The sequence below is a fragment of the Callionymus lyra genome, chromosome 18 (assembly GCF_982586985.1).
Source record: "Callionymus lyra chromosome 18, fCalLyr1.hap1.1, whole genome shotgun sequence".
NCBI lineage: Eukaryota > Metazoa > Chordata > Actinopteri > Syngnathiformes > Callionymidae > Callionymus > Callionymus lyra.
This window is the reverse complement of record NC_141835.1, coordinates 14,272,343-14,287,620: the sequence shown is the minus strand read 5'-3', so window position 1 is coordinate 14,287,620 and position 15,278 is coordinate 14,272,343. Positions and strand designations below refer to the sequence as shown.

The following is a 15,278-nucleotide window of genomic DNA, read 5'->3' as shown; positions in this document are numbered from 1 at the left end:
GGTGCAGTGGGTGGAGAGCGTTGTCCCTGATGGAGGAGAGTCTGGAGAGTGTCCTCCTCTCTCCCACCTCCTCCACCGAGTCCAGCGAGCGGCCCAGGACAGAGCCGGCCCTCGTGACCAGCCTGTTCAGTCTCTTCCTGTCCCGGTCCGTGCTGCCTGCTCCCCAGCAGACCACAGCGTAGTGGATAGCAGAGGCTACCACAGAGTCATAAAAGGTCCTTAAAAGTGGTCTGCACACTCCGAAGGACCTCAGTCTCCCCAGGAGGTGGAGGCGACTTCGGCCCTTCTTGTACACGGCGTTGATGTGTGTGAACCAGTTCAGTTTATTGTTGAGGTGAACACCCAGGTATTTGAAGCTGAACAGTGTTCCAGTAAATTAGGGAAAAGCTTTCACAAATAAAATGTGAGTCCTCCTACTAGAGCAGGTCAGAATTGCGGCAGAGTTTTGTATCAACTGCAGTCGAGACAGCTCATTCTTGTTTAGACACAAAAATGATTACAATAGTCGAAACCAGAAGACCCAAACACATGAATTATAAGCTCCAGATTGTGTTGTGACATAATTTTCCTAAAATTAGAGATTTTTCTCAGTTGAAGGAAAAAGTTTCTGGTCGGTTTTCTGTTGCACTAAAGACATGTCTTTGTCAAATACAACACCCAGTGTATAATGTTACAAATGTCTGGTGTGGGGGGAGTTCACATCTGAGTGGTATCGGGAAAAGTATTGTTTTGGTATTGAATTATATCAGTATCTGTACCTGTATCGAAAACTTTGATCCTCAGCCCTATTAGTGTGTGACTTATCCTTCAAAATATTCCTGAATCCAGATGGAATTCGAAATACGTGCAAAATATATCTGTTCTGAAGTTTTCTCAGTTATTTTGCTAACAAACACCAGTGGTGGACGACTTAAGGATCTTGGCACAAGCTCTCATCCCTCTGAACCAATCACTCTGCCAGTGGTTTCCATTACAATTTTCCCCTGAAATGAATACAATAAAAATATTCTCAAAACACTTGTGAAATTGCATTCGCAAGGAGTTTTTTTTTTCAACTATGATGTGGAGAAAAGTCTTGATCTCTCCTTCCTTGTATTGCAACACGTTATTTCAGAGTGAAATGGTCATATGACTGTCTGGGATGGGATTCCAGGAAATTTCAATTTCAATTTTCAATTTTTTTCAGTTTTAAAGAGTTAGTTCACCCAAAATTCAAACTTCCAGTCTACACTGTGTTCACGATATTTACCCAGAGTACTTCCTGTCTTTTTCGGATGTTTGCTTAACAGCTAGCATAGCAGCATAGCTAAAAGCAACCTTAAAACTTTGACTTTTTTACATTTTTTCGTAACAATTCCTCATGTCGAGGCTTCAATACAAGTTGTACGTTACATTTGGATGTTTTCAAGTGGTTTTTATTGGATGAAGATGAAGACTATGACAACTGAGCATCACCATCTACAAATTAACATTTTTGTCTATAACTCTAAAAAGTAAGATTACTCTGAAAATAATGGAAATGAGGGCGAGTAGAAAATACATTTTTGACGATTTAATTTAAACAAATTTTGGTTGAACTATCACTTTAAGTTTTTCTATTATGTTTTCTTATAATATTATCTTTATTATCTTAGGACTTTCTTATTCGTGCAGGCTTTTCCCTGGTTTCTGTGACTCCCGTGTTGTTATTGGTGTTATCTTGATCTTTTTATTATATATTGTTTAAGCGCTTTGTGACCCTGGTCTAGAAAAGCGCTAAAATATAAATAAACTTACTTATTGAACCAAACTCATTACAATAAAAAAGGCATTCTGTCTTAAATAATGACAATTTTTTTTAAATCACAAGACTTTGTACTTTAATAATTAAACTTTTTTAATTTAACATTGCACGGATACGTTTCGAATTCATCTGGAAGTCAAGCCTTGTTGTTACATTCCTGTAGACTCACAGAGAAGCGTGTGTAAGTGTGTGTGTGTTTGTGTGTGAGCACATGGGGAGAGCGGTGCAGTGGCTGGAGCAACAATGCATGGGGGGAGTTCCTTCTTGCAGAGCGCATGCAATCCTCAACACACACAAAAAAAAAAAAATCCCGGTGACTTCAGATCCAGGAGGAGGTGATATTCCCGGGACTGCAGCTGGACTTCTCTCACTCTGGAGCCTCCGCAGACCTGAACGCACCTCGCAGCTCTTCTCCTCCTGAACACATGGGGATGATGCGTTTGTGAACTTTCTCAAACCGAGCTCACCTGGACATTATGCGGACCGATTATTTGCACTCGTGGACGAGGATGCGCGCTTGTTAAAAAATAGACTCAAGGACTTTTGTTTTTTATTATACTTTTTTTTCTTTTTTTTTTGAGAAGCAGTTATATTTTTTATTTTTAAAAAAAATGGACCGAGGAGTTTTCGGACTTGTGGCGGTTCTTCTGCTGCTCGCCGAGGGTCACATGGACCCGGCAGGTGGACGGACAGAGGGGTCCATCGGGGACCCGGACGCGTCAGTCGTCCGCGACCCGCGGAGTACGGCAACAACCCAAGGACGCGCGACTCCAGCTGGAGGCGCGCCAGAGGCGGACCTCGCCTCCTCCGCGTCCAGGGATGGAGCCCCGCGCACCGCCCGGCAGACGCCCGGCTCCAGGACCAGGGTGGACCGCAGGCAGAGCAGCAGGTCCGGCTCGAGGAGACTGGTCGGGTAAGACGTTTGTTTAGCACAAGCAACAAAAAAAAACCCCCAAAACGCCTGTTCAAGCACTTATAACAGGGGATTAAGTGCCGTGACCTATTTTTGTCAGCCCACGCTTTTTGTGGCCCAGAATCTTATGATGTAAGTCCACGAGTCCGCCAAACTCACAACCGTGACGAATACACATTCAAACAAGGAATTAAAAATGATGATTTATTTAGAGTGTTTTTTATTCCCAACTAAGACCAACTGAGAAAGTCCAGTTGAGGTGGAGACTTGGAGCATGAGTTTGAAGTGTAGAGCCAGATCAAGTCAACACAAGTGTTGAGTTAACTTCAAAAACGCAGTTAAGATGTAATTGAAATGAATTTTAATGACATTTTTGGAATCGGTTAGAACAAGACGTGATTTGATTTTAGTTTTTTTTTAATGTATTTCATTTTGTTTTGGGGAGGTTTCCTCCATCATATGTTTGGCTTGTCACCTCTCCAATCAACCCACATAAATAAAACCGCAAAATACTTGACTTTATAAAATACACTTCACAAAAAGATTAGTAAACAAGTCAGGTTTCACCTTTGCAATAGTTCACTGGACATTGTGAGCAAACTCAAAATCAAATGATTTTTTGGAAATTTGGCAAAGGTTTTCTCCAACAACCCATTTATTTGTAAAATACTTCCCCAACACTCATAACATATCATTCACTTTAGTTCACAATGGAACAGACTTCAGGAATTTTCAATTTTAATTTCAGGTTTACATGTGTTTAAAAAAAAGATGAATTCCAGACCCTCTCTTCCCTTAATGGCTGGAAGCAACAGCACTATTGATTTTGTAGGGATTAGTTTGTCCGACACGCTGTCAATCAATGACTTTGATTGCCATTCAGGGAACATGGCTTAACACCAAGTTGTAATAGTTATTGTAATGATTTCATTGGACACTGCGTCTGCATTAAACCTCGTGAAATAAGCACCTTGGCAGAGGTGTTCCATGTGTCAGTGCTTTTCTAGTTTTACTTGTAGTGGTTATTAAAAACAGAAGGAAATAAAACAAACCTTAAGACTAGACCAAGAACCCAAATCTGCTGTGTAAGAAAACTGAAATGAGAGGCACTTGAGAAGTAAGGCAGTGTTTGTGGGTCACCCAGGACATTATGGGGTCAGCTTTGGGTGTAGACCAGCTGCTATTGGACTCTTCTACGGATTTCAAGGACTTGCTTATGAATTCTTCGGGCGGCTGTCGCGCTCAAGAGTCGAACGAGGTCAAGCATCTAATAGGTGATTACCAGAGAAAGTGATCAAGCGGACGATACCTCACGCGAAGAAACTATTATCACCGTTTCCTGAGTGGAACGGCTGCTCTCGCTGCCTCTGTGCTCCACTTGTGGGTCGCCCGTGGCCATGTGTTGCACTGGCAAACATTTTCAAAATTGGCTCGCTGATCAGAAACACCTGTTTCTCAGATGCCTTCCGAGTCCAAACATGGACATCTCCTTGTGTTGTTAACCCTTGTGGTGTTTGTTCCCAGCTTAAGGAAAGAGGCATGTTTACATCATTGTGTCGCTCACCTCGCCGAAAGAAATATGCATTCGGTGCCGCGAGCCAGAGGCTGCAGCATGTAGGAAGTGCATTATTTATGCTGTCAACTTACAAAAGGACGCTTTACAAGCAGCCGGAGGATTCCAGCAATTGTTCGTCCATCTGTAGACGTACACCGAAAGCATAAAGAACGGGAGCCGCCGTCCAAGTCTGGACTTGTTTTGCTTGTTTTTATAAGGTCAATCTTTCCAGAGAGGGACAAGATGTAGGAGGCGAGAAGTGTTTTTCCTCCAGAGCCTTGCGAAACCTTCTCAAGTGTTGTGGTGTCGGATATGAAGGGTTGTTAGTGCTTCGCGACAGCAGTGTTGTGTCTTCTTATCACAACATCATCGCCTTTTGAAAGGGACCCAAGTTTTCACCTCTCCCAAAAACTTCTGTCGACGTCCCGTCTCCCGGTGGTTCCTTCCACTGCCACACTTCCATGTGTCATCGTCCACATCTGCTCAGACTCTTCAGAGACGGCCACACCCTTCCAAGCATCTCGGCCAAAATCACACTTACCTAAAATGTCCCGAATATCTCTGTCGATTTCTGTGTCTGTCTGTTGGCAAAAGCAGCACAAAAAATTGATTCTAATATAATTTTCAGAACATGTTTCATAATGGGACGAGCGTTGGACGATTGAATTTCATCAAGAGCCACATTGGATACGTTATCAGTTTTTTGAGGCGGTGTCGAGCTAAAAGAAAAAGATCTTATTGACGAAAAAACACAGGAAAAAGATCTAATAATTGCTACATGAAAACACAACCCACATTTTTAATAATTTAATAATCTTTTACGAGTAAATATGTTGGTGTAATACATTATCTCATAGTGTTGTGTTATTTGCTTTGACATACATTTTACTTAAGTGTAAATCAATAAATAACAATGGACTGTCATGTTAATGTTATACAGCACTTTTTATCTCTGGGTCAAGCCAATTGACCCAGAGACAAGACAAGGAATAACACAAACACATTTGTTTTTGGGCCTCCAGGTCACCTTGACCCTGAGATTACACAATGTTGAAAAGGACTTCATAATACGTTGTTTTTTTTAACCATTAATTCCCTTCATTTTGAGAGACAAAAACTGCAAAAAAAAAGGATAAAAAGTGGATCTTTTGTCCATGAACCAAATATTTACTATATATATATATATATATATATATTGTGGATGAAACAAACTTCGGGTTAAAATGTTGGGTATTTTTTGTAAGTGTGTGTTCAAAGCTTGGCCAGAGGTCTGCGCTCTCTGAATATTTTCATATATTGTCCCAGATCAGTACTATGTTATTTCCCACTCATACAAATTAGTGTTTTTTATTTTGAGGAAATTTTTCTAGGTTTGACCCCTGACTCAAATGCTTGAGCAACCTCAACTATCTCCTTGTATGAGTCTCTTCTCTATGACTTGGCTCTTATCTTGGAGAAAACTCACCATTATCAGCTGATCTTTCGATTCATAAAAAGTAGAAATCCAACGTTTGTCTTTTGGCTCAGCTCTTTCCTCGAAAAGTTCCAGATCCTTCTCTCAGACGTGGAAGAGATCTGGACATACTTGAACCTGGAGTTTCAGGGTTAAACCGGCAGACAAACTAATAACAAGAATTTAATAACAGCCAACACTTGTTAGCAAAGTTTCTGAACACATGTGTCATCAAAAACAGTAGCAATGATGCGTGAACATACGGCGAGGACGTCTATTTAAAGACGCTCACGAAGGAAATTGTAAGGCAGGATATTCAAGCCAGCAGGTTTTATTACCTCGCAGGGTAAATATCTAGCTACTCCTTGCCAAAAAACATATATCCCCGTGCTAAATGTAAAACCCCTTTGAGCTTTCAAAGAAACACAACAGCAGTGTTCCATAAATCTGCGAGACACATGACTCACATTCATTCTTAACACTTTTTTTACTCTTTATTTTTAAGCAGATGAATCATCCGCTTAAAAGAAAGTGATTTCGTGACACATTTCCTTCTGGAATTCCCGCTTAGCGTACTCATTATGAGTGTACGCCGTTGCAGCTGGCGTCGACGACTCTTCAGCGAAAACCTGCAAAATTCATAATCCAGGGCAGGTTGTGTCTTAAGTCGTGACCAGGATTCTCTTCTTTTTTTTCTTTCTCCTCCAAGAAGCATTTCAATGAAATTAGTGTTTTAATGGGATTCAGATGGAGCTCTAAACAAAACTGCAAAAGACCTTTGTTTCTTTAGAAAAACAATCGAGTAATGAATCACAAAATATTTACTTAAATGTAAGATAAATAATCAAAAAACAATCTACACTTTTTACGTAACTTGTAAAAATCCTATTTCCCAATTTAAATTGTACTTTTTAGAAAAGGTCATTCAAGTTTTTTCCTTTTTTTTCTGTTAAGGTCTTTAATAAATGATATTCTTCAGATAAGTTATGCCTTTTTGAGTGTTTCTTTTTCCATATACGGTGATTTTAAGAAAAGCAATTGAACATCTTGACCGTAGTTCTCTACTCACTACACACATTTTATTTACTCATATCTATTTATTTAACTCAAGAATATTTAAATATATGTGAAATGATATTTAATCAATGCAGGATGAACAAGCTTTTATTTTGAAGTTCTGAATGAGATAACTCTTGGCATGGTTGACATTTGCCCCCCTTTCCTAAAAATGTAGCTTTCTTAGGCCAAGTTCTCAGAAACAATTCAATTAACCTCTGCGTGTTTTTCAAGTGTGGGAGGAAACCAGAGTTCCCGGAGGATAATTTAGGGGAAGAACATTAAAAGTCTCCACACAGAAAGCCCCGACTCCAGGGGTCGCCTGAAGCTGAAATCATATCAATAATACAGATATTAAAAGCACACCAGATACCAAACACCAGGCCTGGAAAGACATTATAAATTCGTCCTGACATGTTTTGTGATTCACTTATCGCACGCATCGATACAGCATGACCTCACCTTCAGACGCTAATTGAAATTTAATCATGTTTGTGGTGGTGTTTCCAGGCCCGAGGCGGGATATCAGTTTGAAAAAGTAATGATGTTATTGGAAAAAAGTCTCATATGTCAACACTAGAAGGCACGGAACGACTCATCCCAGCGACACCCTAATTACGGTATCTAGTGAGTACGATTCCCTCGCGAGGTCGACGAGTCAAACCGCATCCATCGCCGAGTCAGACTTCCTGAAATCCCTCGTGAAAGGATGACTGGGCACGGACCTTGCGCCAGCCTGACGAAACCTTCCCCCGATCTGGCAGAAGAAGATTAAAAATCCAGTTGTAACTGTCCAAGACTTGTCGTCTCTCATCTGGTCAGTGATTCAGACGAAAGGCGAGTTCATCCCCCCCCCCCCAGGCTGTCTGTCTCCTAATCCATCCGAGGCTTTTGTTTTCACTCCGGTCTGGAGTTTCATGTTGATCGATCCAAGCTCGGTGCAAGAATACTCTCACCGGGGTCACTTATCAGCAGTGACATAAAGGACGACAGCTTATGAATGTTTTGTCTTCTTTCAGACCGAACGTGTGCGGAGGTCAGCAGTGCTGCTCGGGCTGGGCCTTGGCTCCGGGAACCAACCGCTGCATCAAACGTGAGTCTTTTCATCGAAATCTTTCAGATTACAATAGTGTTGACAATAACGTAGCCAAGCTTTTAATTCATTTTAAAGTCACTTTTGGTGTCAAAGATCAAATCCCTCTTGGGAGCACCCAAAAAATTCTGCGCAGATGGTTCCCTGGCTTCACTGGTAGAACGCTTCATTGTAATACAAGCTGTGTTTCGTGGTTTCCCAATGCACAGTGAGGATCTTATAAGATTCCTCGCACAATCACATGGTTTAAATAGCTCCCAAATTCAATTTTCCCCCAACTCCCACAACAGAAGAAATTAGGTCATATCTTCGCGGCAGACGCTAATGCAAAGCATCGATTGCGCTGCATCATTGTTTACATCTCGAAGCGGCGTGCGCTGATGATGTTTTATTGCCACATATTGACTTTCGTGAGAGCCAGCGATTTTGTGGTCGTGGCTATTTTGCATTGGCCAAGAGCGGCGGATTCCCCATCGGTGTGATTGACAGTCAATCTTTTTTGATGAAAAACCCAAAAGCAAGGAAACGCCAGGGCAGGCAGACAACAAATATTCTTGACATGCTTTGGCAGGCGAGGCTCCGGAGAGCGATCAATGGCTTCTTTGTTTATATCAGATGGATGGCGTGCCGAGGCTGGGGATGTTTTGTCGTGTTGTATCGATGAATCGTGAGAAGTTTATTTATCCTTTGATTTATGCTCGGGTCATATTATGAAATTTCCTTTGGTATTTAAAGTACTTCATGGAAATCGGGGAATTTCCGATTGCAACGCAAATCATTGTAAATATAAATCTACTCTTTTAAGTTAATTCAATAAACATGGAGAATTTCTCAATGTCTGGAAGGCCCCCCATATAAATAGTCCCTAATTATTCATTAAAAATTAACTAAATTCTCATGTACGTTTTTGCCTATAACTTTAAAATGGAATAACTTTGAAATTAATCCAAACCCTTACTCTACATTAGGGTGAATAGAAAGTTATTAATCATTAGTAAAGTGAATATTATACCAGAAATCATGATACGATAACAATTCTTGGCTGTCCTGCAGTTTTACATAACAAAAGAAGGCAAGTCTGGGGCCCATTTGCTCTGGCCCCGTAACCGGACATTGAAAGAAACAGTAGAAGATGGATAGAATTTTATGCATAATGTCTCAAATGCAATGTAGCTTGTATTTTATGGCAGGGGGTCCCCAGACTTTTTTTTTGCATCAGGGTCGAGGTTTAATAATTTATTTTCACAGACAAACCTTTAGATTAAAACAGCGAAAATAAACGCGCATGATCGGCCAAACAATTGTCTCGTAAAGACTTAGTGTTTAATTTAAAAAATTGTTTTAACTTGCCAGCCCCTGTTTTGCCTCTGGGTCAAGGTGACCCACCTCCCTGGCATCCAGAAATACATATGAAGTGGTGGATGTCGTTCTCCCTGACTCAGAGACAACACAAGGGATAAAACAAAGGTCTTGACCCTGAGTTTACATAAAACTTAAGAGTCACAGATTAGTGTTATTTTTTCAGAATAAAGCCCCTTTAGACCGTATTAATCAATACAACATTTTTTTTCTTTTTGTGTAGAACACAAAAAGCCTTACGAAAGGTTCTGGGCCCCAGTCCAGTGGTTGGTGACCACTGCGTTATGCTGTGGTAGTAAATGTCGCCTGGCCTCTCAATAAAAAGATGGCACTTAAAGTCATGTAGGAAAAGTTTTAGGTAATAAAAAAACGGGCCTGTCCTTGATTGAAAGTGGTTATAGGAGCAGCCAGTTCCACCAGATTAAGATTTTTAGGCTTATTTCGTTAAAATAACAGGTCCAGTTGAGTCAGTCCGAGCCAGAATTATCTTTACATTTTACAAGTGAGGTGAAAGCCACACTGTTTGGGACCAACGCTGTGTTTACATATCGTTCCTTCTATGTGGGGCTACTTGTTTACTGTTTACTTTTGCTGCTCTCCTGCTAATTATCTCCGTCGCACACACTCGCTACACAACACACGCACAACTCAGCCAGTTGATTACACAACACAGTGATTGGCCCCAGCAACCTCCTAATTAGATCTCCTTCCCTCCTGCACGGTGAAAAGTCTCCTGCCATTTTTATTTTTTTTTGCCTTTTTTTTCCCCAGCTCCTAGCGAAGGGCCAATCACGGAGGGTTGAATTTACATTTCAGCGTTGAGCTGTAGTTACTGTAATTGGAAGAGTAAATACTTCTAATCTGCCAGAGAGAAACTAGCCGCCGTTAATGCTCCCATGTTAAATAAGGCAGCACATATGAGCGAACCGGGGGTCTCTGTACGCATCTGGACTAGCTTACATTTTGGCCCCGGCCCAGCTTTGACTGGAGGCTATGCTATCATCAGCTGTGTGAAACCCCCCCCTGGTGGGCAAAGTGCCAACTCAAAAGGCCCCACACGGGACCTAAAAATGCATGTAGGTAGAAAAAAAGGTTTCCTGATTTATTGAGCCATTTGTCAATCTATCATGTGCTTGTTTAGTATTCACCTCCTAAAGAGTTCCTGAAGCCCAGCTGACCACCTGACATGATGTCTTCAAAGTAGGGGCTCTATCTTTCCAACGTTTTTTTTTTCTACTCTACTTTTGAAACGAACCAGAGAAAACCCATTTTCATAATTCTGGTCGATCCATCACGAATCAAGCTATGTGGCCATGGGTGAGGCCAGAGAATAAATTGAAAGCGCTTACAAGCGATACACAAGTCTGTAAGTGAAGATTACATCAGCGACCTGGCTCTGATATTACTCAGGTCGGGAGCCAATCCAGTATTTTTTTTTCTCAAAAGAAACTGAGACAAGTGTTATTATAAGAAAGATGCATTGGATGTGTTTTTTGGGTGGACATAGCAGAGCAGCTGACTTGTTGACCAGGATTGAGTTTGGTATTTTGAGCATAGTCACCCCTATGGATCACCACCTTTGTTCATAAGACGCTTTCTTGCCTTGACACTCTTCATAGAGTTGCAGTATCTTTTATATGAGGCATTCAGAGAAAGGATTTAATTTCCATGTCTACACCAAACCAGGTGAGGAATTGGGTTAAGAAGTCGATTATCTTCTTCCTCGGCTTCCATGCTTTGCTCCCTGAACTATCTAGAAACTGACCGGAAGTAACAATTCCTTGACGTCTCTGACGTAATCCATCTTTTTTCGTCAGTGTACACTATAGGCTCTTCTCCAACTACTGACTGATTACTAAGCTCCTCTCTCTGTCTAGTAATGGAACTTTGACTCCGTGATTGTTGGTCATGTCCCAGACCATATGGTCAAAGAGTGGGGGGGAGAGGGGGTGGAGTTGTTGGTAGACATTTTTAGTCTCAGATTCAAGAGGACTGTCTAACATTGCAAGTGTCAGATTCAAGATTGGGTGTCATGGGTTATGGTTGCCGAACAATGCCTCCTTATTCACATTTGCCTCAGATCAAATCTGTGAGAGCTGGAGCACAAATCATCCAAAGAAACGTGTCTTCAGAATTTGTGTTTATACAACTGTCTCGGTCTCCGTTGGTCTTCTTGCATATTTTTGTCTGGATCTCTCAAACCTGTCCTGGCTGGGTTGGCACTGGATGATTTTTGGTCTTGCTGTTACATCAGAAATAGATGGTAAGCAGACCCAGACTTGCGCTCAAGCCAACATCCATGTGCTGGAAATTGCCAGTGTAACGATAGAAAACTTTGATCCGGACTTGTGTTCCCGCTGGCTGCATCATGTTTGTTTCCTATACTCTGTGATGACTGTAATTAGAGATTAAAGTGAGAAGGATTTCTTAGGTAAAGCTAACGTGGATGTTTAAACGTTGGCCAAGAATCTTTGAGTTGTTTGTCTTTGGCTGCGGTCGCGTATTTCCATCTACCACTATGAAGTAAAAAAAAAGTCAAGTTGAATAACACATTTTGTATTTGGGTCTTTTTTTAGTTCCATTTATACTTGGCCGTGGAAAAAGAAACGTTTGTTCTTGATCTGAAGTCCTGATTGAGTTGGCCTGGAAATCAGCTGCTTTTTGTCGACCTTTAAAAATCTGTGCTACATAAAACAGGGCTTCCCTGTCTAATTTATGAATTTACTCCAATCTTAAAAAGGGAGAAGTAGGCTGGTATTGAGGGCAGCTGTAGGATCACGGTACTGATTTGACCACTGTTGTAGTCGGCATTAGACAAACTCTTTATAAGTAGGAGCTGGATTCTAGGGTACAACCAAAGTTCAGTGGGTTCTGGTTGCCTGGTGTACTTTTTTAAATGACGTGTCCCGTTTACTCAGTCAAGTTGCGACCTCTAACTGTGACTGGAACAGTTTGCAGCCAAGTGTAAAGCAGCTGGGATAAGAGTCGGTAGGTCCAAAAAATGTGAAACACACCAATCAAGTGGCGTAGAAGTATCTTGTAAGGATAGAAAGCAACATGAAGGACTGGTCTGTGTGTGGATAAGATGAAACAAATGTCCTCCTCTCACATCGATAAAGAAGGTTGGTTGATGGCGCTTGGAGAAGAACCACTAAATCTTTTAAAAAGGAGCTAGCCAGCATCAAGCTAGTTCCAGCAATGCCTGGAATGCCTGAGGAACAGCTGAAGTAGCACCATTTAGAACGTATTTTTTGGCTTAAGGTAGTCTTTAAGTTCTGATAGCTCAGGGAAAACAACCATTTCTCGGCTTAAACACACCCTCTCACTCTGCCATAAATTGAGATTTGAAGTTCATATATGACATGTTTTGGGTCACTGGCGGGCTTCGCGTTTCAACCTTAACACGAAGCAAACAAGGAAGCAACAAGTGTTAACCCTTTATTGACGGTCCTGCATGTTCCCATTTCATAAAGCGATAACTCCTAATTCTGTCTAAAAAACACCGTCGGGGCTCTTTCCTATGGTAGCCCCCGGCACGAAAACCCGTAGACCTTCCAGGTTCACATGCACATTCATGGCAAGAGTCATGCAGGCTTATACAAACCAAAACATTCAATGCTTTCTGAATGCAGAAGGCTTTTCAGGTCAAAGCAAAGAAATTTGACCTGCTTAAAAAAGAAAAGGTCAACAATTAATCTTGACACTTTCACACAATATGAGAGAGTTAATAAAAGAGACATTTGTCATCTGCATAGAGGTTAAAGTTATGAAAATTTCAGTATATTTTAAATGGCCTTTACTTTTTTCCAGAGGAGGTCCAGGCAACAAACATACTGTACCTTTTGTTGAACAAGTTATCATTTGGGCCCCTCCTGCGATTAAGTTTGACACCCTGAGGTAACCTGGTAAACGCATGCAGCTGCTTGTACGAGTTCATTGAGAGGTAGTAAGAGGCAGAGAGAGGACATCAGCTAAAAAAGTTGAATGACACATTGGAAAGGCTAGACCCGGAACAAGTCTTTTCATAGCCAAGAAATGCATCTGAGGGTGGTCGAGGCAGAGACTTCTGACATGACTTGATGTTGAATTTTCAGTCCCACTCAGGAAAAGTTTTACATGGCAGGAATCCTACCGACGCTTTGAGTAATATGTTGACAGTCTTGCTTAATGATGCTTGGACGTTTCACTGGAATAGTGAACCATAAACTGTTGATTTACTCCCTCTCGCGCTCCAAATTTCCACAGTCGACTCGGGTTTTATTCTAATCAGCCTCTCAACAGATCAACAACATTATCCTCAAGACTCGTAACACCGGTAATCTGCCGGAATGTTGCATACGCGCCTTAATAATAATTACTGCCAAATTCAGTTCAGCGAAAATCTCGACGAGTGGTCCGAATTGGAAATGACCACAGAATAAATCTGTTTACAAAACCGTAAGCTACTTAGCTGTGGAATTAAGATGAAAGTTGAGTTGTTGACATGTTTAAGGGTAAATACAATAACCCACAATTAGATCTGTGTAGAATTACTGTTTTCATGGTTGAGCCTTACAAGAGTTCTAGCAGTAGTCCCGACACATAAATCAAATTCATGCTTCCCTCTTGAATCATACGCAAGTTTGTTTAGCTTTCGCAAAGCCTTGGCTCTTATATAACGTCACTAATTATAGAAACAAATGAGGTATTATGATCAATTTGCCTCATAATTATAAATACACTTCTCAATAATGAGTGTTTTGTAACCGCTATCCTTTATTGCCACTCATGGATAGAAGGACGTACTGTTGGGTCATCCAAACCTCTATTTTTGTCTAGGTTTCCTCTGGGCACTCTGGTTTACACTCATATTTCAGTTAGTTGAATACAATACAAATTGATTGTAGGTTTAAGCATACATCTGAATGGTTGTTCAGAGACATATACACTTCTAAAATGTGTATTTACTGGCGACTTGTTGAGGGTGTCCCCTGCGTCACTGCCCAAAATAGCCTGGATAAATGTCTCTTACCAGTCAGTGAACCCAAAACTGTGATTTGTCTCAGTTCCTCCAATAAGGTTGAGAGGATTTTCAGACTCTACTCGTGGTTTTAACTGGACCATTGAACAGCTGAAAATCTGAAACAGGACTGACCTTAAGAGCACAACAACTGTGGTTTTGCTGAGTTGTGTTCCAGTTTTAGCACTTGGTAACTATTATGGTTTGACATTGTTGGACTCTTGTCTGTTTTTATAGCATTCTTGAAACCACTGCTTGGATACTCCTTATACTTGGACACTTTCATTGAAGTTTAAGGTATCTTATCATGGCCTGTCAGTCTGATAAAGTGTAGGGTGTACATAAAACAGAAGCTGTTTTAGGTAGCTTCTGGGTAAGTACCAAAGATGATGAGCGTTGAAATGATTCGTACTTTAGTTAAGACCACTTGAGAGACACTCAAGGTCCATCACTTGGGGCTGAAACTTATTTTAAACGAGGGCTGGTGATGATGTCCAAATATGGCCCTTGGTCTCGCTGTTGTAGGATTTCACAGGTTCAAATTCGTCCTCACAGCTCTTCTGCAAAATCGCTTGTCTATTAATACACTATCTATCCCATAATATCATGCTGGCACTCAGCACAATGTGCGACACAGACTGATTGGCGCATGTCATTATGCTTCAGACAATGGTGGTGCCAGAGAGACGGCATTACAGAGTCATTAGGATTCATTCTCTGGTCATTAAGACCGGCGGTGCAACATTTGGTCTCGGTCCAAACGGACCAGCGGAGGCGCTAGAGGGAAAACAAAAGGGATCGGCCATTGTTGTCATTATTTCATACCAACTTTACGACTGGGATCAAAAAGTGGTTTTACTTAAAGGACCTGATTTATGCTTGACATATCGAAGAGCCTGACCAGACTGGAACTTGGTTGCTCCCATTTTTAGCTTCTGCAGAGGAATTCATCTATCCACACTGTACATCATGATATCTTGGCAGTAGTTAGTGGTGCATATGGCAACATGCTGCGGGTCTCACCACATGAGAGAGTGCGCGAGTGAACCCTTCTCTTTAAAAACAAG

The 15,278-nt window shown here is 41.3% G+C and overlaps 1 protein-coding gene across 1 annotated transcript in view; it reads left to right on the top strand.

The window, feature by feature from the left end:
• The first annotated feature begins 2,042 nt into the window (after positions 1–2,042).
• Positions 2,043–15,278, top strand: part of LOC148060595 (latent-transforming growth factor beta-binding protein 2-like) — a 114,789-nt gene continuing 101,553 nt past the window's right edge. Inside the window, exons 1-2 of the mRNA XM_087779309.1 lie at positions 2,043–2,696; positions 7,780–7,853. Coding sequence (XP_087635435.1) covers positions 2,395–2,696; positions 7,780–7,853 — 376 coding nt within the window. The 5' untranslated portion in view covers positions 2,043–2,394. The remainder of the gene's footprint in view (positions 2,697–7,779; positions 7,854–15,278) is intronic.